Consider the following 22,754-nt stretch of genomic DNA (forward strand, 5'->3'; position numbering starts at 1 on the left):
CCCCACCATAAAATTATTTTTGTTGTTACTTTATAACTGTAATTTTGCTGCTGTTATGAATCATAAACATGTTTTCCAGTGATTTTAGGTGACCCCTGTGAAAGGGTTGTAGACTCCCAAAGGGCTTGTAACCCACAGGTAGAGAAACACTGGGTTAGAGAGATGGTGCAACAATTAGAGCACTTATTGCTCTTTCAGAGGACCAGGGTTCAATTCTCAGAGAACCCACATGGTGCCATACAGCTGTCTGTAACTCAGTTTCAAGAAATCCAACATCCTCTTCTGACCTCTGTAGTCATCTTGCACATAACATATGCAGGTAAAACATTCATACACAGAAATCTATTTTTTTCATAAACAAGGTAGGCATTGCAGAAAATTTGGAACATTTTAGGGAGCCAAAGAAGGAAAGAAAATTACTTCATCAAAAAGCATCCCTCAAGGATTTTTTTTTTAACCTTTTTCCATTTGGATTCTGATATACTTTGCATACCTTCTCATGGCTATCATGCCAAGAGGAGCAAATCATGAGCATGTGACTAACATTCTTCCAAAGTGCTTCACACAATCATGCACATGCAATAAAGCAGCTGTGCTCCTGGATCTCTCTGCGTTCCAGTAACTATAGATTATTATGTCTCACTGTATAGCACAGCTGGCCTCCCTCCTACTTTACTCTTCTTGCCTCAGGTTCCTGAGTGAGGCAGATATGTATCACTATAGTATCCTTCCTTTATTGAGTTTGTAGCAGTTCTCTATAGGAATACTCTGTACTTTAACCTATTGCTTGTTGGTAAATTTCAAAATTTTGTGTGTGCAGGTGAGAAGAATAGCTTTAAGTAGTATAAGAATTTCATACTTACTGTTAGAAATGGTTTTTGCATTTATGTTCTATGTGTGTAGACATGCATATGTGCAATTATAATACAAGTGTAGGAGTTAGTTCTCTCCTTCCATCGAATGGATTCTGGAGATCAAGCTCAGGTTGTCAGGCACTGTAGTCAGTGGCCTTCATCTACTGAGCCATCTCACCAATCGTATTATACATATATAGATCTTTTATACTTTTTTTTTACCTTCATGTTAAACTTTTGTTGTATTTTTTTATTTCAACAACAACAAAAACAGATCAATATAGTAGGTATGTTTCTTTTAGTTGTGTATGGTTCCAAAAGGACCTCCAAGAATTGGCCACAGGCAACCAGACCCCTCATTTCTCTAATGCCTGCTCTCTCTTCCAGATTGGCCAGGATTCTTGTCCGCCTGCCAGCACTCAGGCTCATGAGCTCCAACATAACAGAAGAACTTTTTTTTACTGGTCTCATTGGCAATGTTTCAATAGACAGCATAATTCCCTACATTTTAAAGATGGAGACAGCAGAATATAATGGCCAGATCACCGGAGCCAGTCTATAGTGCACAACCAACAGCTGCCAACAGTGGGATGCCCCTAGGACTGTGCAGGTGCAAGGGAAGGGAAGTGTAGCAGTGTCTTGGTGTGTGCAGGTGTCTCCAGTGTGTTAGCCACTTCTTCCTGTTCATCCCAGACAATAGCAACTAAAGATGAGTAGAACTCTTCCCTGCCCTAAGAAATATTTTAACACCTTTTGGTGAAGCAGATTTTGGAACAATCTTTTAATTCAATTTGTATTTAGAAATTCTCAAAGGGCAAAAAACAATACTGAAGTTTTATAATGTCAGAGACTAGTATTAAAAGAACCTAAGAACAGTATGTGTAAATACATTAAAAAAAAAAAGTCCTTGGAATTAATAGCTACTAATTACCAGGGTAATGTTAGCACTTTCTAAGCACTTCTTATCAAATCTGCAATGTTAACATCTTACCTGTGGACAGGGCAAATGGAAACTGTCTCTTTTGTCAAAATGTTAATGATTCCTGTGAAAATTCACTAGGGTACAGGAGACAATCGTTCATTTAGGAGAGAATCCATTTATAAGAGGGCAGCACTTCTAGCTGTGTACTGTGGTGGTGGTGGTGGTGGTGCTGTGCTAAATTCCTGTGAGTGAAAATGTGGATTCCTGGCATTGTGCACAGGGGATCTAACTTGCAGTGACTCAATAAGAGCTGCTATGCCAGCAGAGATGCCTGTGAGGGTCCTTACCAATATGGTCCTGATTCCTGATGCCTGTCTGAAGACTCTTCCAGAAAGTGGGCTCCACTAATTTTCAGAATTAGATTGCAGCTTGTCAGAGTGCCTGAGATGAGTGTCATGTAATTCTTCAAGTGACTGAAAGTACACCTACATCTCTCTATCAACTTGTAGGAACTGGAGCCTTTGACCAAAAAGTGCAAGGTGGTTGACTGCACCCTTTGACATGACCTGTTGTCTAGGTTGAGTGTGGCATCTGCAGTGAGAGTTCCTATTCCTGGTGTGTCCAGAGAGGGGCCAGTATCTATGATCATTCAGAACCTGCAGCTTGGTAGGGGTTGTGTATCCTCACTGCCTGGTGAGGGACTAGCTTTATATTGTGGAATAAAAGGCATCAAGATAAATCCTTTCTGAACTTTTAAGTATTAGTGATTTCAGTGTACTGGGATACCATGCTTTTCAGTTTTCCCAGGTTTATGCTAGTCCAACAAAGTTCTCTGGGGCATTTGAAATAACAGAAGTAGACCTTCTCTTTCAAAAGAGAATCCAAAAACAGTCCTCAGTCAGGGCACATAGTGCAGGCCTGTAACCCCAGCACTTGGGAGGCTGAGACACAAGAATTATACTTTGAAGGCCAACCCGAGCAACTTAATGAGGAAACTCCTGAGTTTTCCAGGGGTCTGGGGAGTGGGGTAGGGTGGTGGCTTAAGTGTAGTGTGCTTGCCTAGCATGCACTAGGTCCTGGGTTCTATCCCCAGTACCAAAAGAAAAAAGAAAAACCTTCATTCACAAATTCCCTCAAGTTATAATGACCATAGTTCCTAACAAGAAAGGAGTATAGAATTCAGTTCCAAGGAAGTTAGATCTGACTTAAAGCTCTTTGCATTCCCATGGACATGAGACTGGGGAAAAAAAAGTGGAAGGTTAGGAAAGATACTTGGTATTTGCATTTAGATTAGTAGAAATTAAGAAAAATACCTCCTGTAAGGTTAAGTTTGTACCTGTTTATGGACAGGTACAGCCATGGGGCTCAAGGATAGATAGTCTGTTTCCTTTTGAGGAGTTAATGACACTTTATTCACTGCTAGTGGGATTTAAGTGCAGAATTATCTCTAGCTTCTAAATTCCCAGCTAGATTTGGAAGCCAGTGTTGGAGAACAGCAGAGATGGCCAGCATAAAATAATTGAAAGGACATAATTTTGCTAGCTTAAAGCTTTTTTCTTTTTATGTATATATTAAAAATTAAGCCAAATATCTGGACACCGGTATAGTTAGAGTCTATTTTAATCTCTGTAGAGGTTTCCTGTAGTATATCAATCAATACATCTTATAGTTGCTGGCTTTGCTTCCCTTAGGATTTTGGAATATGAGCACCAGCCATTTCTAGACCACTTAGATAGGGCCTGGACATCCTGGTTCCCATTGGGTATTTAGACCATAGTTGGATAAGAGGTACCAACCTCTTAAGATGGCACTGAACGGGGCAAAAGGAAAAAAAAATTTTTTTAAATGTAGAAAAGAGTTGGTGATCTAACCTGGTCTTTTGTAAGTTCCGTCATTAGTAATGGCCAATTGATAGGGCCACTTTGGGCCAAACTCCTTCACTGGTTGTCCAGATCTTTGTGGCCTTATCTTTAACAATTGTATCCATACAATTTTCATTATTGTATCCATACAGTTCTCATTAACTGAAATCATTTCAAACTTTGAATGATGCTCCATTCCATCGCTTGTCAAATGGACCTATAAAGGTCAGCCCCAGTTGTTTCTTAGAGATAGCCCAATTACGTCTGGGCTTTAGCTTTCAGGGCTTTCCACCCCTGGTTTATGAGTCTGTGATACTCCAAGCTTGATGAAACAAGGCTGACTTGTCTAGACACCCTTCTCAGGGAGGTGGACAGACACACTGACCTGGCTACTTTCAGAGGTGGGCTAGGGTGGAGAGATACACACCAACCTGGCTAACTGGGCTCTTTTCCAGAAAGATCTCAAATGTTGATAATTCCATGTTAAAATTTGGGATAAAATAGGACAGGAGATGTAGACAGAGACCAAATTCCCTAAGCAAGTTATCCTAGTTACTCCTCAAAATGCTACAGTGTGTCACTGTCCTTCCAGTGTGCAGTGTGTATTGAAGGGGCTTCATTACTGCCTAGTCTCTTTCTGAGGCTGCAGTTGGGGTTGTGTCGTCTTTAAGTTTCTGTATTGAAGTTCAAGTGAGTCACTTATGCCCTTGGAATGGTTTTCTAGTTTGTCAGTGTTGGATGTGGATGGTATTCTGAGGTAGTCATGGCATCAACCAGCATGGTCAGTTTGGCCCTCAAATGGAGCAGCTGCATCCACTACATAAAATTGTTCTGAAGGGTAGCACTGCTCATGCACGTCCTCTGATCAGTATCCCTAACAGCTGGACCTATTGTCTGGGACCTGATGTCATGGGGGTCTGGAAGACTGTTGCTGCTTTCCAATGGCTGGGTGAAGCAGGGCTGTGGGTGCTGCTGAAATTATAGATCCAGGCCTTGAAAAGCACCATCTGACAGCTGCTTTTTTTCCAGGGGGAAGGTCCTGGCAAAACAGATGCCCACCTCTTTCCTTTGCCTAACTACCAGTCTCCAGATTATGTGGTTCTTTGCAAAAAGTCTTAACTCTTAATGTCAGTTTCTAAAGACAACTCCAAAATGAGATGAGGTTGACCTAGGTGTTTTGTACAAGGTTCTGACCTCCTCATTGAGTGCCTCCCATCAGTGTGTACTTTCTGTGCACAATCTGTCCCTTCAGCCACACTGTGCATGTCCAGAGTTACAGGCCTAGATGACTGAATGAATGTACATGTGTTCATATTATCTTCTTTGTACAGTGTATATAATGTGTGTACATAGGTGTACATTATGTATACAGACATGTAGCCACATATTCAAACTTCTATGTTGTCAAGAGTTGATGCTAGTGTTGCTAATGTGAATAGATGTTGGTGTTGCAAGGTTCCTTTAACAGGAACATTGTGCTGGTGAGTTTCTTACCAACTTAATTTTCCTGAGACAGGGCGCTGCCTGGGCCAGGTGTCACTTTTTCCTGCACAAGGAAGCCTCGAGCCAGAAAAGTCCTGATAGGAGGGCAATTCTCTAAGTTTACAAGGGCTCAGAAGCTGGAAGAGATGTTAGTCTAATATCCAAAACTAAGGATAAAACTGCTTTTCACAAACCAGTTTAACCTAACTGGAAGGAACTTGGTGACTGAGACCCTCAGTCTTCTCTAAAGCCTGGAGCTTTGTGTGGCTCCGACATGGGCATTTGGGATCAAGGGGCTGCAGCCGTCTCCCTTGTTTACCCTGGGCTCTGTCAGCAAGGCTTGGGTGCTCTCTGGTGGTAACAACAAAATACCAGCCTACCAAACATTCTCTGAAAACAGTGTGGAAGGCTAAAAACTGCAATTAGTAAATTATCCTAACTTAACTACATTCTGTAAAAGTTTATTTTATAGTAAGAAAGCTAAGGCTGACATTTCCTTATCCACCAGGTCTTTGCTGATATGTGTCCCCTATGATTGGTATTTTTAGGCTGAGATATGGATTTGGGAGACAGGGCCCAGCTTGGCAGAGGCTGCTAGTGGCCACAGTGACCAGGCACCCGGCTTAAATGAAGCCAAGTGCAAAAACTTGCCTGACCCACAGGTTGCTCTGTGTTTTTGAAGTAAATTACTGGAGTGTTTTAAGAAACAATTGTTAAGACTATAGTCCTCAGTGCCTTTGGTGAGACGTGGGTCTTTTGGCTTCAGCTTCCCACTCGTGTCCCTGGCCTCACCCTTTGTGGTTGTTCAATCTTGCCTGTGTCGTTGCCTGTTGTGACAATCACACTGTTAAAAGTGGCTTTCCAATTAAAACACAGGGAAGCTTGGCAGTCCCTAAATGAATCCTTCCATTTTCTTTGGGGGCTATTGTCTTGGCAGCAACCTAACAGTAAACTTAAAAGTGGCTTAGGAAGGGAAAGAACATCAGACATTTCTAATACTCAGTAATATGCACTTTTAGTTAACTTTCAATATTGATATGTATACATGGAATGTAGGAAAAATGCTCAACATTACCACTGTTAAGTTTTAGTGTTTGGGTAACATTTGGTATTGACTGCACATTAAAAAACGGCCTTTCTTCAGGAAAGTACCATCAGTTGTCATCCCAACAGCCTATTCATTCACGGATGCTAATGCTGCTGCATACACAACTCAAGTGCTGGAATATTTTTCTAGTCTGTTTCCCAATTAACTTGTAAATCAGTGTTCAACTAGTTTTATAATTGAAAAGCTGCACATTTTTTTCATAGTACCAACTAGTTTGTACCTGTAGTTTGGATTTCTCTGTTATGATACAACCTATCACCCCACCCCCACCCCCAAATTCCTTTTTAGAGGACATCTACTAAAGGAAAGTCCAGTGTGGAATTTTCTTGGGACCGCTTGTATAACTTCTGCCCTTCATACTATAGAAAACACCGTGGATGCCATTACCTTTTGATTCCAGGTTAAAAACCTGCAGAGAGCTGCCATTTTGTACAGCTTTTCTCCCCATGTAAATGAGCTATGTGATGGCATTTAAAAACCCGCATGTTCTTTTTAAACTGAATTTTCTATCTAATCAATGTCTTCAGTCCTGAAGGAGAATCTGCATTGTTGTCTGTATAGAGAGTTGCTGTGCATGGTTACGAGCGCCTTTTACTAAATGCTGTTTAATGTGGCTTTGTTGTTGTGGCTTAATACTACCTACATGAGGTTTATACTATTAAAGTAAATTAAAGACTAGTATGTGTGCTGCTCATCATTTTTCCTTAAACCTGGGAACCAGCAGTGGGCAGAGACTATTTTCTGTCCTCCATCAACACTACCATCAGGTGGGTAAGACCTTTGATAGGAAGACCCTACATAGACATTTCCAGAGCAAGGTGGTGAGACAGGTGTGTAGTCAGATGTCAGACCCATACACTAGGTATCTATTTGTTGTGGGTAAAAAAATGTGTTCTCAGATTCAGTATTTGAGTGAAACTGCTCTTAATGTCTTCTACACTTTACAATTGAGGGTTTACAGAGCTCACCGTTGCCAGTGGCACCTCACTGTGAAAACTGTCACTTCAGAGGATCATCAAGTCCAAACTCAAGTCCTTCTGTGGTCAGTTTCATGTGCGTAAAACCTGCCACTACTAAAGTGATATTTAAAGAGGTGACTTCTCCCAGTATCAATGGTTTCCTGGAGCATCTGCTCCAGGCTATCAGTAAGAGAGATTCTGTAGAAGTTATCAATTGCCCACATGTTGCCCCTGTAGCCTTGCCACAGCTGGCAGAAACAAGGGTCAGGTTCAAAGTGAAGCTCAAGAATTTGTCCCCTTGAGGCCTGGACTTTATTCTTTTTGTCAAGGTCTATGCTTAGGATTGGGGCCCTGGCCACATCTAACATGGAAGGAAGCAGTCTATTCACTGATATCAGCTAGTAAGACTGTGGGAACAGAAACTCTGAATTACCTTTGGGGGGCTGTACCAAATTCTATTCAAGAACTCCTATCCCTTATACATTAGAGCTACAAGCACCCATTCCATTGCAGCCCCTGCCTGGTCTGCTGCAAAATCACAAACCAGAACCAGAGTAGATAATGGAAAGGCACTACACTACAGATACAAGGATTCCAGTTCCATTGCCTTCCTGAGGCCCCTGCATTAAGGTCCAGGAGAATGGGAGTGACCTGGGTAGGTTTAGGGGAGGGCAGTTGCCCTGTTCTGATGCATCAAAAGAGCCTTGGGCATTTTTAACAACCAGTGCTTTATTTTGCCTCAAACTCATACCGATATGGCCAGATGCCAAGGGGTCTGTAGTAAACATTAAGTGACCCTGGAAGGTTCTGCTGTCCAATGAAGGATGGAGTCTACATAGCTAAAATGACACCGATTAACTGGGAAAAATAACTAGAAAAGCATCCAGAAGTGTCTCTGTCTCTCCTCCCGCCCCCACCCCACCCCCCCCACCCCCCGCCCCCACACCTAGTAAGCAAGAATTGAGAGTCAAATTACCACCCAGGTGGCATCATTACTCTCAAAGCCAGAAAAATTCCTGCTACAGTTAACATAATACCACTGGCACTCCTCTACCTATGTGGACTTCACAGCAAGGAAGTGGACAAGAGATTTGGTGAGTTCAGCTCATAACTGCTGAGCTGAAAGACCAGGCCTGAACTGATCTACTGCCCAAGGTCTCGTTACTAACTAGGGCTGGAGACCCTTCCCTCTCTCAGGAAGCAAAGCAAGAATTGCAGGCCTTAGTACACTGCCCACATGTTTTCTTTGAACTGTTAAGACCATCCACTCTTCCAGCTACGTTTGGCTCACCAGTAGCAGTAGCCCTCAACAGCTTCCAGAGTAGAAACTGGAAGAAGATGAAGTGAAAGAAGCAGGACTGAGACAGTCATTGACAAATGGCCTTGCACCCTCTCATCCCAAGCTCTCTGACACAGATGGTCTTAATACGGGCAAGACCAGACTTACTATGTATAGGAAGACTAAATTGTTTATTGATATCTGTTCAGCAGCTGGCAACCCCAGTCTTCGTCCCGTGTCCTTTAAATGGATGTGCAAGCTGGCCTTTCCATTGCAGAGTTCCATCATTTATAGTACCAATGTAATCCACCTCTACCAGTCAGATGCCACCAGTTCATCCCAGATGACCTTGCTTAGACCTAAGTACTGGCTTTCAGAGCAGCTTTGTACTTCCCTGTCATCTCCTTGGGTAAGGGCACCAGACCAGGGCAGGGCACCTGACCTTCTACTTCACACATGCACTCCCGCAGACAGTACTTCCGGGGGCCAAAGTTGCCTGGATGAAAGCGCTGCTGCTTCTCCAGCTCCTCCTCCCTGAGGGTCTCCCTGTCAAGGAACACACAGAGTAGCAAAGCATGACCAGGGGCTCCAGACTACAGACAGCCTCTTCCATGTGAGGGAAAAAAGCACTGGGAAGCAGACCACTGGAGCATCCCACAGGGATGGGGGGTGGAGGAGCCTGTGTCTTAAGAGACTTTCTCGGTTTCGCATCCTTCCTATCCCTCCTCGTTAAAGGAGCAGTAAAGAAACTGGGAACCAAGGCTAAGCTTCCCTTTAGCTGCATGCATGTCAAGGCAGAGGTAGCCCTTGTTTACTGTCACAGCAAGGAAGTGGATAACAGATTTGGTGACTTCAGCTCGTATCTGTTGAAAAAGGCCAGGCCTGAACTGATCCTACTGCCCAAGTCTTACTAACTGGGGCTGGAGAACCTTCCCTCTCCACACCCTCTGTACGTGTCCCCTTCACTCTCATATTTATGGGGGCTGAGTTTTGCTCCTGTCAGGTCAACCCAGCAACTCACTCTTTCTTGCCCAAGATTTTCTTTATGTGCTCCATGATCTCCTTATTACTCTTCATCTCCACGTCTACCAGGACTTGCTCCCCAGAATCTGTAAACAAGAGGCACAAGGGCAGGAGAGCTGAGGACTCAGGTATACTTCTCAGCCTCAAAAGGCTGGGGCTGCCAAGATGTGACACATACCTGTGACCTTGTAAGTTAGGACAACTGACAAGTGAAGACCATCATGGTCTCCAACTTGCTTTTAGTAGTAGAATTCAATATTTTTTTAAATATCTAGATTATGTATATATGTATATTGGTGCACAAAAGTGTTAGTACCTGAGGAGTCCAGAAGAGAGTGAGACTCACCCAGGAGCTGGACTTACAGGTAACTGTAACCTACAGCTAGCTACCTATAACCACAAGAGACATGTTCAATAGCAGACATACCACCAAATGGAACAGAACCAAATAAACTCTTCTATTTATGGGCAACTGTTTTCAGCAAAGATGGCAAGAAAATTTGAACTTAAGCTTTTTTATCAAACACTGGAACTGGTTACTCACATGTAAATAAACATTAGGAAAAAATTAAAATGGATCAGAGACATAAAGCTACTATTATGTGACTTCATATGTGAAGGACAGAGTAAACCTGTGGAGTTGTTCACTGTCTCCAAGTACCAAGTCCTTTATAAGGACTACAAACACACTCTAGCTAAAATGTTTTATAAAACTTAGAGAAGAATGTAGCTCATTAGACAGTACTTGTCCTGCACAGAGAGGCACTGGGTGCAGCCCCAGCCTGGCAAAACAAAAAACACTACAAGAGAAAATCTTAATGATCTTACCAAGGAGCAAATTTTTTCAGGCATGATATTTAAAGTGTGATTGTAAAAAAGTCAGTAACTTGAATTTAAAATTTCTTACTTTCTGTTGTATAAAACACTGTAAACCAAAAAGAAGAAGAAAATACTTAGAATGTACATATATCTGACTAAGGATTTTCATGAATTCACAACTCTGGAAGATATTTGACTAAATGTTTGAGATAGTTTGCCACTTAAAAAGTAAAAATATGGGGCTGGAGAGATGGCTCAGTGGTTAAGAGCCACTCTGAAGGTCCTGAGTTCAAATCCCAGCAGCCATATAGTGGCTCACAACCATCTGTAATGAGAGCAGATGCTCTCTTTTGGTGTGTCTGAAAACAGCTACAGCGTACTTATATATAAATCTTAAAAAAAATTAAAAACAGCTAATGACACACATTAAAAAATAATATTACTAATTAAGAAAATATAATCTTTTAGTGCCTAAAACTTTTAAGAGCAGACAACAGAAGGCTCTCATAAAGAGGCTGGTTAACTCAAGCTCAGACACTGTAGAGGTGCACAACACTAATACTGCCTAGATCAGTGAACTGAGACAAAAGGAAACTGCCAAGATTAGGGAAGGAGAGTCATGCTTTGTTTGCAGATGATGTGTCTGTAAGTAAAATATCTTAAGCAATCAATAAAATTACCAGAAATAATGTCAAATATAAATATAAAAACCAACTACCACCAAACCACGAGAAAATGAAATGTTCAAAGTCCTAAAAGCATCTTCATTACTATAAGATAGTTTATACTTCAGTGTGACAAAACCACAGGCAGCTTTCTAGAACCTAGCAGACACCAAGTTTATATAATCCCAACATTCAACAGGACAAAGGCAAGAGAACCACAAATTTAGGCTAGCCCCTGGATCAAAACAAACAAACAAAAAACCTAGCAAAGGACTAGAATAACTTGAGGAGGGGGAATAAAGTTGGCACCCAGTTTTGATATAAAGCCATGATACAAAGATCAATGAAACTTAAGAAATTATGTAATAAAGTAACTTTTGTGTATGGTAAAATACACAATTAGGGTCCGGTGAGATGGCCCAGTAGTTAAGGGCACTTGCTTTCCAGAGGCAAGGATTCAGCAGGATGATAGCAAACAACCATCTGCAGCTCAGTTCCAAGAATCCAGTGCCCTCTTCTGACCTCCCCAGGGTACTGGGCATGTATGTGGTGCACATACACACACACAGGTAAAACACTCACACACAAAATAACTTTTAAACAGCATACAATTCACATTTTAACCAAAACAACTCAATGATTTTAATAATACAAACACACCTGTTACCGATACCCACTCACAGTCTCTATCCCCATTCCTGGCTATCACACTTCAATGATTTGAAAGTTACCTCTTTTGGAAATTTACTGGTTTACCAGATTGAAGCAGGTATAAATACTTCACCACAGCACAGAGAGAACACATTGTTCCCCCATCATGATCATTGATTTTTGGATAATAGTAAGAAAATTCAATGAGGAAAAGTACAGCATGCGTGTTCAACAGCTGGATATCCTCAATGCAGAAAACAAAACTCAAATTTCAACTCTGCCTTTAGTAGATAGGAAAGAACTCAAAAAGTGTATCATAGACAGAGTGAAGAGAGGGCTCTGTGGTTAAGAGTATTTGCTGCACAATCATGAGGACCAAAATTATGATCCCAGCACCCATAAAACAAGGGGGTCATGACACACCTTTAATCCTAGTTGAAAGCAGGGGTGAAAATGAGGATTGCTGGGGCTTGGCTTCCAACCTAACTAAACACAAGCCTCCTGTTCATGGAGAGACCCTACCTTAAAGGAATAGGCAGAGTGATAGAGGAAGACATCTAAAACCCTTTTCTGGCCTCCAGATGTGCACACAGGCACTGTGCCAGCACACAAGAAGTATCTACATTTTAAGAAACATATCTCAGGCTGGGAAGATGGCGCAGCACTTTTTCCTCTTGTAGAGGACCTGGCTTTGGTACCCAGCATCCACTTGGCAACTCACAAACACCTGCAACCTGAGTTTTAGAAGATCTTGCCTTGCTGGCTCCTGAATGCATCCGATACACATAACTTCAGGCAAACAAACCCACATAACATAAATTTAAAAATCTAAAGTATCACAGGAGCATAAAATCTAATTATACTCCTCTAAGGAAAACTGAGAGTGGCTTTGGGGTAAGCAAAGTCATCACAGACAAGCCACAAACCTACTAAACCAGAAAAAAAGTGGATGACCCAGAATTGAAACAAATTAAGAAAGTTACCATATATTCACTGTCTCACACAGAACTGTTCCCAGAACACTGAGCACAAAGAACATAAGACAGTCCACACTGGTTCCTAAAAGATGCTGCTGGAAGTGAAAGGTGACTTTGTAGATGTACTAAACTGAAGATGACCCCAAAAGTTACACTGAAAATTCCTGAGGTCACCTGCAGTTAGGACTTCTAGGAGGTGACTAGGACTGGCTGAGGTTATGAAAGTGGGTCCCATGATGGCAGCAATGACTACATGATAGGAAGAGATAAGTCACCAGCTTGCTTTCTGGGCATGTTACCCTCTATCCTGTGGTCACACAGGAAGAACATGTTTAGATGTGGTCACTCCGTGCACCCCATGTAGTGGCTGTTCATGCCCGCTACAGAACCAAAACTCAGTGCTTTGTCATCATCTACGGTTCTTTTTACTCAGATACCCTTTCCCAAGGTGTGGGTCCTGCCACTTTCCCTGGCATCCTCAAATTTCCTTTTCAAGGTCTTAGTGCTTTAAACCTCATGCAGAGCTCATCAGCAGGTGACTGCATAAGCTGAGAGATTGACAGTGGAAGATGCTCAGCTGCTACAAATCAACAGAAGCTCAGGCCTTCAGGCGGGGTGTCCTAATACTCAAGACACTGAAGCAAGAACCCAAGAGTTTTGAGGCCAGCAATATAATGAAAGCCTGTCTCTAAAAAGATGAACTGCATGGGAGGGATATGAGCACATACTTAGCACTTGAAAGACCCTGGGATCTGGCCTTAGATAATTTTTGAAAATAGTGTTAAAAAATGGTTTTGCAAAAGAAATTATACCAGGCTCCTGCCAACCTTCTTTGCATTGAACTCTGGTTGCCAGGAGCCAAGATACAGCCCTGTGGTATAATCGGCCTTTCCTACAGGGTACAGGGCTGGCAAAAGGACTACCAGCACAAGCAAATAGCTTTGCTATGTCATGGGCAGAGTTTTGAGGGCAGCTCCAAATCCCAGATACCTACCAGGGACAGGTCCTTTCTCCCACTGGCTCCCAGAAATCGAAATAGAATTTTCTCAGTAGATTCTTGTTTATATGAAATTCAGAGGCAAAGCAGGCAGACATTCAGTGGCCATATCAAATCCTAGCATTTGAGAGGGCCAGCCAGGAAGACCATCACAAGTTTGAGGCCAGCTAAGACTACACAATCCCATCTCAAAAAATCCTAACCTACTGTCCCTGAAGAAAGGGACTGAATGCCAAAGTATCTTGGTTCTCACCAAAATGCTATGACTGCCTTCCTTCACCACAGGACTTTGTTGACCATCTTGCTTCTTTCCTGTGTATTCCCTCTCATACACAGACAGCTCCGTCCCCACTACATACACCAGAGCAGAGCTTTTTTGCCCATGGACTCCTTGACTGCCCGGCACCTGGCCCCAAGCTGCCCCACAGTGACATTCCATATATACAGAACACAAAGTGCTTTTCACTTTCTACCTACTATCCATGAATCAGGAATGCTAGTGCCTAGCATCAGAACAAGCAAGGAGGGCACCCATAAGACATGGTGGGACCAGAAGGACGACTGTGGTCAGCACTGATGGGTACTAGGTTCCTGAGGGCCAAATCCAGGCCTAAAGGATATTTGCTTTGGGGATTTTGCAGTGCAGTCCACTTTATCACTGAGCTGTGGACATACATCTCCAGCAAAGGATCTCTGTTTTCATTCTGTAAGCTCACAGGCAAAGAGTGAAGACACAGTAGCACAGAGCAGCAAAGGAATGTGGATAAACTGAACCACGTGATAGGTGGAGGACAACTAGAGATGAGCTGAAGAAAGACAGGTGATGGAACTAGGTCTAGATCTCAGCAGCTACTGGGTAACTGGCAAGGGAAGCTAAGGTCAAAGCTGCTTACAGCTAGGAAGGGACAGGCAGTCCTTCCATGCCTCACTCACCTAGATAGAACCGCAGGAAGGGCGATGGTGTCATGTTCTTGAACAGCATGATCTGCACCCAAGGATTTTTATACTGGATCTGAGGGATGTTGAAAAACACGAATTTCCTGCAAAAAGCAAGAAATGAACCCATGTAACAGCTCTCTTGAAATGAACCCATGTGCATCTCCATGTTTGATACCAAAAAACTCCAGATCTTCAACTCCAGCTATGTTGACTCTAACTTACTTCTTTCTCTTATACTGGTTCAACACCCTGTTGTCTTTTCTCTTATAGTGGTTCCACATACTCTCCTTGGTAGAGAACTATGACTCTGGCATCTCCAATATCTTGGGGTCTACAATGCAATTTATGCTCTACCTTTACAGCTTCATACAATGGGCTCTCAGAAACTCGGTACAGGAACTGACCCCCCAAATGCCTGGCCTCATCAGCTTACCTTGGATATGGAGGAAGATTTCATAACCCAGTCCTGTATCCTTGATTAAATCTATAACCAGGTGGCTGAAGCTGTCAAGTACTTCTGCTTGCTTAGGCTGAAACTTGCCCCCCTCCAAGATTTGCATTTACATAAGTTTTAACTGGTTAATAGTTTCTAAGCATAAGATTCATCAAGCTTATTCCTTTCACAGGAACTGCTGCAGGATTAACAGAGTGGTATCCTGACTTAAGGGTCAAGTAGTAACTCCTTTATTCCATTTACCATCAGGCCTTTCTTTAAACTTTTTACCTCCTTGAGCATAGGATTTGGCTCCATCATTACATTTCCTGATGCTTTTTTTCTCCTCAAATTGTGCAATTTGTATTTCTCTTTGTCTGCCCTGTTTCTTTTCATTGTAGGTCTACATAACCACACAACCAAATCAAAACTATGCTGTCTTGAAATCTCCTCTGTCAATGCCATCAATCCAAACCACTTTAAGTTAGCTTCTGGAAGACCTTTTGGACGAGGGTAAAAAAGCAGTCACAGTCTTTGCCAAAATATCTTTGCCAGTGGTCTTTAGACCAGCTGCTAATATTTTTTTTTCTCTGAACTCTCTTGAGCTGAGCCCCCACAGTCCACATTGCTCTCATTATCACTGTCTTCCATGTTCCTACTAGGATGACTCAGTATTTTTTTTGAATTTTATGTTTGAATTTTTTTCTAAATCCAAAGTTCCAGTCTTCCATATTCCTTCAACGAACATGGTCAAGTAATATTTCCAGTCCTTAGTACCTACTTCTGTTTTAGTTACTGTTCTATTGATGTGAGGAGATGCCATGACTAAGGAAATTTTTATAAAAAGAAAGCATTTAATTAGGGATTTGTTCATCGTTCAGAGAGCTGTCCCATTATCATCACTTAAGGGAATTGGTGATAGGCAGACAGGCTTAGTGCTGGAGCAGCTGAGAGCTTAATCTTATCTGCAAGGTGCAAGCTAAGCAAGAGGCACTGGCCTAGCATGAGCTTTTGAAACCTCAAAGACCACCCTTAGCAACACACTTCCTCCAATGGGGCAATATCTCTTAATCCTTCTAATCTTCAAACAGTACCACTATGTACTTGCTGGTTTTATGTGTCAACTTGGCACAAGCTGGAGTTACCACAGAGAAAGGAGCTTCAGTTGAAAAAATACCTCCATGAGATCCAGCTATAAGGCATTTTCTCAATTAGTGATAAATGGTGGTACCATCCCTGGGCTGGTGGTCTTGGGTTCTATAAGAGAGCAGGCTGAGCAAGCAGAGAAAACAAGCCAAGAAGAAACATCCTTCCATGGCCTCTATATCAGCTCTCACATCCTTTCTTGAGTTCCAGTCCTGCCCTCCTTTGGGGATGAACAGCAATTTGGAAATATTAGCTGAATAAACCCTTTTCTCCCCAACTTGCTTCTTGGTCACAATGTTTGTGCAGATGGAAGGAAGGAAGGAAGGAAGGAAGGAAGGAAGGAAGGAAGGAAGGAAGGAAGGAAGGAAGGAAGAAAGAAAAGAAAAGAAAAGAAAAGAAAAGAAAAGAAAGAAAGAAAGAAAGAAAGAAAGAAAGAAAGAAAGAAAGAAAGAAAGAAAGAAAGAAAGAAAGAAAGAAAGACTAAAACAAATTTGTACCAGGAGTGGGGTATTCCTGTGACAACCTAACCATGTTTTGGGGAGGACTGTGGAAGGACTTTAAGAGCTCTGTGGGATGTTGTGTAGGAGCTTAGAAGATAATGTTGAGAACAGTACAAAAGATAGAGGCCTGGCTTGTGAAGTTTCAGAGGGAAGATTAAAGACTCTTATCAAGGCCATGTTTTGATTGTAAAGATTCTGTAGTTTTGGTTGGCTGGGACTAAAGAATCAGCTGTGATTAACAAGATACAAAAACTACTAAAGCAAAACCTTTACATTACTGGGACTATTAATATTAGTTAGCTGGAGCTAGGAAATTAGCAGTGATTAAGAAAAGACCAACATCACTGAGATAAAATTTTCTGCAGTGTTTTCTGAGAACACAGAGGCTGTGTTCCAGAGAAGGCCAAGGTTGTACCTTGTGCTTTGGCTAGACTTGGTAATATAAGAGTCGCCTAGGTGGTACTGGTTTTAAAGGCATGAAGGGGTCATGAAGAACAGCTGAAGCTCAGCACTGTGAGAGGCCATGAAAGGCCATTAGTGAAGATGCAGCCTCAGTTGTAATTGATGGCCCAGGAAGAAAGAGGTCATACAAAGGAATTAAGGCTTGACACCATGAAGAGATCCTATGAGAGGCTATTGGTGAAGTCTAGTTACAGCAGAAGACAACAGTGTTTTAGAGATGTCAATACCATGAGATGACCACCAAGAACAGCAGCAGCAGTGGAGTACAGGCAGCTGGAGCCTAGAAGACAAGGTGTGTGCTACAAAGGGCAGAGCTGGAGAAGTGACCAAGCCCTTGGAGGAGCCTAGAAGATCATGAGTGGATCCTAGACATTGGACGGTTAGAGCTTGATTTTGCTTTTGATTGTGACTATGTCCTGATATTTTTCCCTCTAAAAGTAATAAGATATTTTAGAAGAGCCCACAGTTAAAATTTTAAAAAGACTTTAAATTTTAAAAGGTATCAGATATTTTAATATGTAAAGACTGTAGGACTCTTTAAAGTTATTTAGATCTTGGAGATGAATAAAAAAGTAAGAGTTGAGGCTTAATAGCGGTGTATTTGTGTGTCAAGTTGACAAGGGGTCAATTGTACTGGCTGGTTGACACAAGCTGGAGTTACCACAGAGAAAGGAGCTTCAGTTGAGAAAATGCCTCCATGAGATCCAGCTATAAGGTATTTTCTCATCCCTGGGCTGGTGGTCTTGGGTTCTATAAGAAAGCAGGCTGAACAAGCCAGGGAAAACAAACCAGTAAGAAACATCCCTCCATGGCCTCTACATCAGCTCATGATGTATCCTCAGGATACATCAACTCCTGTCTCCCTACCTGCTTGAGTTCCAGTCCTGACCTCCTTAGGTGATGAACAGCAATTAGGAAATGTAAGTTGAATAAGCCCTTTCCTCCCCAACTTGCTTCTTGGTCATGATGTTTATACAGGAATAGAAACCCTGACCAAGACATACTCCTTGGTGACTAAGCATTCAAACATATGAGCCTATGGGGGACACTCTCATTCAAACCACCACACCATGTGACAGCTTTCTAGACATGAACCCATGTAAATCTACAAGAATTTTCTCCCTGAAATTCTGTGCATGCCTTTTCCATGGAGTCTGGGACTTGATAAAGGCTATAAGAGGAATTTCCTCCAAAAAGGTGAGGGAAAACAGGCATAGAAAACTGGTGTGTCACCAACACTTGTACTTCTGTAAGTATCAGGACTCATGTCTGGTCACTGAGCAAAACAAACTAATGCTCCCTCACAGAGTTCCTCAGCACAAGCCCAGAGTCCTGTGTAAACAGGGCTGCATCTCTGTATGTGTAGTGGACATGTTACTGAAAGGCTCCTTAGAGAGCATTGTGTAGAAGAAATAGCAATAGTATAGGAATGTTACAATACAGACAGGAAAGAAAACCTTGAATCATAGAAGGCTGAAATCAGATAATTTTGAATACACTAAAATATTCACATGGCAAAAATGTCAAAAAACATATTCAACATCTGCTGAGTGTGTGGGGTGACACATCTATAATCCCAGCCGCCAGTGCCTGAGGCAGGCAGGAAGTCAGACATCCAAGGCCAGCCTGGGCCACACAGGGCTCAAACAAATAAACACTGGTATTTGCCGAACTATAAGGAAAATATCTGTCAGACATTAAGAAGTGCTAATTCTGCTAAAATATCATAGTACACATCATCAGTAAACCTGACTCTGGGCTATAGGAGAGTGGAGTAACTAACTGCCTTAGCCTGTACTGTAGTTAGTTTATGACGAGAAACTTTAAAACTAGCTTTAAAACTAACTTCACTCCCCTTCCTTCACTCACTATGGTATCTCAACACCTGAATGAGCAAAATGGAACAGAAGGTAAAGATGCTGAGGTTCAGCTCAAGTCAGCACCAGCATGGTGCACCAGCAGAACCCTGGCTAAATGAGTTATGACACAACTGCAGCATAGAGCCGCAGCAGAGCCCCTTCGTAGCATCCACCTCAGAACCGCAAAACAATAGAGCACACATAGCTGTCCACAACACAGAGCAAATCTAGGCCAATCTTGGCTCTGCATACTGTTCCCTCACCACCCTGAATCCACCTGCTATAAGGACTAGCTGGCTGTCTGGCTTCACAATGGGTTCAAAAGGCTGGCAGGAAGTATCAGTGACAGGTAAAGGGCAGCTATTTCTTTTTCCTGGCTCAGCCCTGGCATGTCCAGTCTGAAGGCTCCTGTGGCCAGACACCCTTGGTTCTCATGCTCCAATGGATAGTCCTTCCCTCACTTGTCCTGCATGGGCTGGGATCCATGCTTTTCCTCACACAGGGTTTCTTTTCTCCATTTCTGTCCACACTTTTGTAAGCAATCCCTTCAGGTGCCTCAAATGCCCTCACTCAAAGGCATCCTTGCTTTCTGTCCAATCTGCTCCACACCCACTGACAGGGTTCTGGATGCAGAGAACAGAAAGTTGGCTTTCTATTTCTAGTCACATGACCCAAGGCAAGGACTAGCTCTTTATCTCAATGATTATGCCCAGAGGTTCCTATACCACCAGTCCAGACTGAAGCATCTAATATAATTTCAGGGATGAAACTGAATCAACAGAAAGCCTGTCTGAAACCACTTGAGACACTACCACAACTGGGACAGAATCTGCAATTAAACAAAGTGCCAAAAATGAAATGATTAAACACAAGGATTTGTTAAAGCCAAGAAGGAAAATTAATCACACATTCCCCTTTGGTTTAAAGTCACAGAAAATGAGTATTCACAGTGTTTAAATTATCAGAGAACTCATGTTCTCTCTGACTGTTCAGAGGTGACCTAGGGAGGACAAGCTCAACAGGATGCAGATGTGGGGACAGGCAGTGGCAACGGCCATGAGAACCACACTCCTCTTCCAGCAGGGTCTAAAAAATCCAAAGGGTGCTAGCGAGAGGCTCAATTGCTAAGGTGCTTATTACACACACAAGACAAGCAGAGTTTGAGCCCCAGATCCCACTTGAAATAACAAACAAACAAAAACAGGTAGGGGGTTACAGAGATGGTTCAGTAGTTAAGAGGATTTGTTGCTTTTGCCCAGGACCCAGGTCCAGTTACCAGCACCCAAAAGGGGGGCTTACAACTATAACTCCAGTTCCAGGGAATCTGACTTCCTCTTCTGACTTTTATGGACACCAGGCACCTGTGTGGTGCACATACATACATGGACGTAAAACACTCACATATAAATTTTTACAAAGCAAGCCAGGTGTGGTGGCACACATTCTTAAACTCAGTAGTCAGGAAGCAGAGATAAGCGAGAAGATCTGTTGGGAGCTGGAAGCCAGTCTGGTTTATACAGGAGTTCCAGGCCACCTAAGGACACAGTGAGACACTATCTCAATTAAAACTTAAGAAAGATTTTATTTGAGGCTTGAGAAATGGCCCAGCAATTAAGAGTGCTTACTGTTCTTCCAGAGGACCTGAGTTCAGTTCCCAGTACCTACATCAGGCAGCTCACAACTACTTGTAACTCCAGTTCCAGAGGATCCAACACCCTCTGGCTTCACGGGCACCAGCACACATTTGGTGTGAATAAACTCTTCATGGCATACAACACACACACACACAATACAGATAAGAATAAATCTAAAAATAAAAAATAAGTAAAAAGGCCAGGTGTGGTGGTGCTTGCTGCTAGCTCCAGGCTTACTGGCCAGCCTAGCTGAATCAGTGAAGCCCAGGCGGAGAGACCCTACTTCAAAAAGAAAACAAGTCTGCCAGCTCCTTCGAAATGATCTTTGGTTGAATGCTGATGTACGTACACACACACACACACACACACACACACACGAGGGGGGGGGACACCTTTAGGTAAATACATCAACACGAAATTCGAAAAGATGAAAGTTCTGCTTCTGGGGAGGAAACACACTGACTGCCTGAAAACTCCACAGCACACCCAACCCTAAAGCTTGAAGGCAGAACTTACTGTCAGCAAGTCTCTGTGTCTTCCCGTCCCAAAGCACACAGAGCCTGTGCAAACAAATCAGATATAGATGCAAGTACTAGATCAAATGGGCATCAAGGCCAGCACCTGTTGCACTCGGCCAGGCACTTTATTCTCCAGCTCCCCCACACCACTACCAAGACGATGTTGTGGTGGTGTTACGCCTGTCAGAAATTGAAAGAACTTGTGTGATCCCAAGGTCGCACAACTAGTTAAGGAAGAGGCCTCTGCAAAAACTCCTGACATGAGGGGAATAGAGCCTAAACCCTCTGGTCCACTGAGAGGCTTCCAGAGAACCTTCACGCCGGCAGATCCCAGGCTAGCAAATCCTAGATCTTGGGGGCCAACTCGACCAGAGAACATGGCTAGGAGGCAGCTTCTGGCTCTCCAGTAGTCAAGTCCTTTGACAAAGGGACCACTCTCCACCTTAAATTATTCTCTTCTCTCTTTCTGATCCGTTCCACAAATCCACTCCTATCTACAGTCATGTTTCTCCCGTACTGTTGGATATCCCAGTACTGAACCCGGTGTTTTGGGTGCTCAATAAATGTTCAGTAAGTTCTGAAGGGTCCAAGGCATTGCTCAGAGATGATAAACGGGCCAATGAAACAGTTCGTTCGTCAACTGTCCTAAGCAGCAGCAAGCCATGTTGTTGTGTACAGGTGCGGAAACTTACCACTCAGCTCCCAATGCGTTTCCCGCGCTACAGCCTCACACAAGCTGCCAGCCTTCCAGTACCAACCCATCCCTCCGGTGGAGTGGCGCTCAGGTTTCTATCGGGATCAGTCGGGATCGCCTCCACCGCCTCAGCTCCTCTCACTGAACCCCGCGGGCTGTGACCCACACTGACCTGGCGCCTTCGCCCAGTTCCCCACGTGTGTTGTAGTTCACAGTCATGACCTTCACCGAGTCCTTGAATACCACGTCCCCGCGACCTAGGTACTGCAGCGTACGGCGGATAGGGAACCGACCCTTCATCGGCATGGTGAAGACAGGAACTCCTCAAGCAGTGGACAAGCGCGGCTCCAGGAATCTCGGGAGCACCTCCCGGCAGGCAGCGCGGCCGCGGGGCAGCCTGGGACTCGTAGTTTGGGCCCGGGCTCGCCGCCGCCGCGTTGGGAGTCAACGGGTCATTTCTCACAGAAACCAAGTGTCTTCCCCTAAGATCTCCAGTTCTTCAATGAAGAGCTCGACGGAGAAGTCGCTATTGATTCAAAGGGAAAACTGATTTGCAAAGGAGGAAAGAATGGCTTGCTCTGGCGTGTCAGGGTCTGCTCTAAAGGACTCTGCTTAGAGGAAGGGTCTTTCTCTCCTGCTTGGAGTGGTTGTGACAGATGGTAAGGCAACAACCAACATGTCACTCTGCGCTGTAATATTTTTAGGATTTATTTTTTACCGTACTGTTTTGCCTGTGTGTTATGTCTGTGCACCACATGCACGCAGCGCCCGCAGAAGCTGGAAGAGGGCGTTGGATCCCCTGAAATTGACCTTACAGAGAGTTGTGAGCTGCCATGTGAGAGCTAGGGAAAATTGAACCCGCGGAACCTCTACAAGAGCAGCAAGTGCACTTAATTGCTGAGCCATTTTCCCAGTCCCCCATACTGTAATTTTTAATCACTGTTTATGGGTGAAATTAATTTTTCTACAGG

At 43.2% G+C, this 22,754-nt stretch overlaps 2 protein-coding genes across 4 annotated transcripts in view; one reads left to right on the forward strand and one right to left on the reverse strand.

The window, feature by feature from the left end:
* Nr2c2 (nuclear receptor subfamily 2 group C member 2) overlaps positions 1-6,906 on the forward strand; it is a 66,322-nt gene extending 59,416 nt beyond the window's left edge. For all 3 annotated transcript variants that reach the window (XM_052174344.1, XM_052174343.1, XM_052174346.1), the window contains one exon: positions 1,242-6,906. In XM_052174344.1, the coding sequence (XP_052030304.1) occupies positions 1,242-1,416 (175 nt within the window). In that variant the 3' untranslated portion in view covers positions 1,417-6,906. The remainder of the gene's footprint in view (positions 1-1,241) is intronic.
* Positions 6,907-8,638: 1,732 nt separating this feature from the next.
* Mrps25 (mitochondrial ribosomal protein S25) lies at positions 8,639-22,154 on the reverse strand. Its single transcript, XM_052174347.1, has 4 exons — positions 21,956-22,154; positions 14,532-14,638; positions 9,488-9,575; positions 8,639-9,012 (listed from the first exon to the last, which is right to left on the reverse strand). The coding sequence occupies exons 1-4, from the start codon at positions 22,087-22,089 to the stop codon at positions 8,826-8,828; spliced, it is 516 nt and encodes a 171-aa protein (XP_052030307.1). The 5' UTR covers positions 22,090-22,154; the 3' UTR covers positions 8,639-8,825.
* Between the last annotated feature and the right edge of the window lie 600 nt (positions 22,155-22,754).

The sequence above is a fragment of the Apodemus sylvaticus genome, chromosome 2, assembly GCF_947179515.1.
Source record: "Apodemus sylvaticus chromosome 2, mApoSyl1.1, whole genome shotgun sequence".
Classification (NCBI taxonomy): Eukaryota; Metazoa; Chordata; class Mammalia; order Rodentia; family Muridae; genus Apodemus; species Apodemus sylvaticus.

Coding starts and splice junctions, on each gene's coding strand:
- Mrps25 (XM_052174347.1), bottom strand. CDS start 22,089: ATGCCGATGAAGGGTCGGTTCCCTATCCGCCGTACGCTGCAGTACCTA. Junction 14,639..21,955: donor GAACTGGGCGAAGGCGCCAG/GTCAGTGTGGGT, acceptor TGCTTTTTGCAG/GAAATTCGTGTTTTTCAACA. Junction 9,013..9,487: donor AAAATCTTGGGCAAGAAAGA/GTGAGTTGCTGG, acceptor GTTCCTTGACAG/GGAGACCCTCAGGGAGGAGG.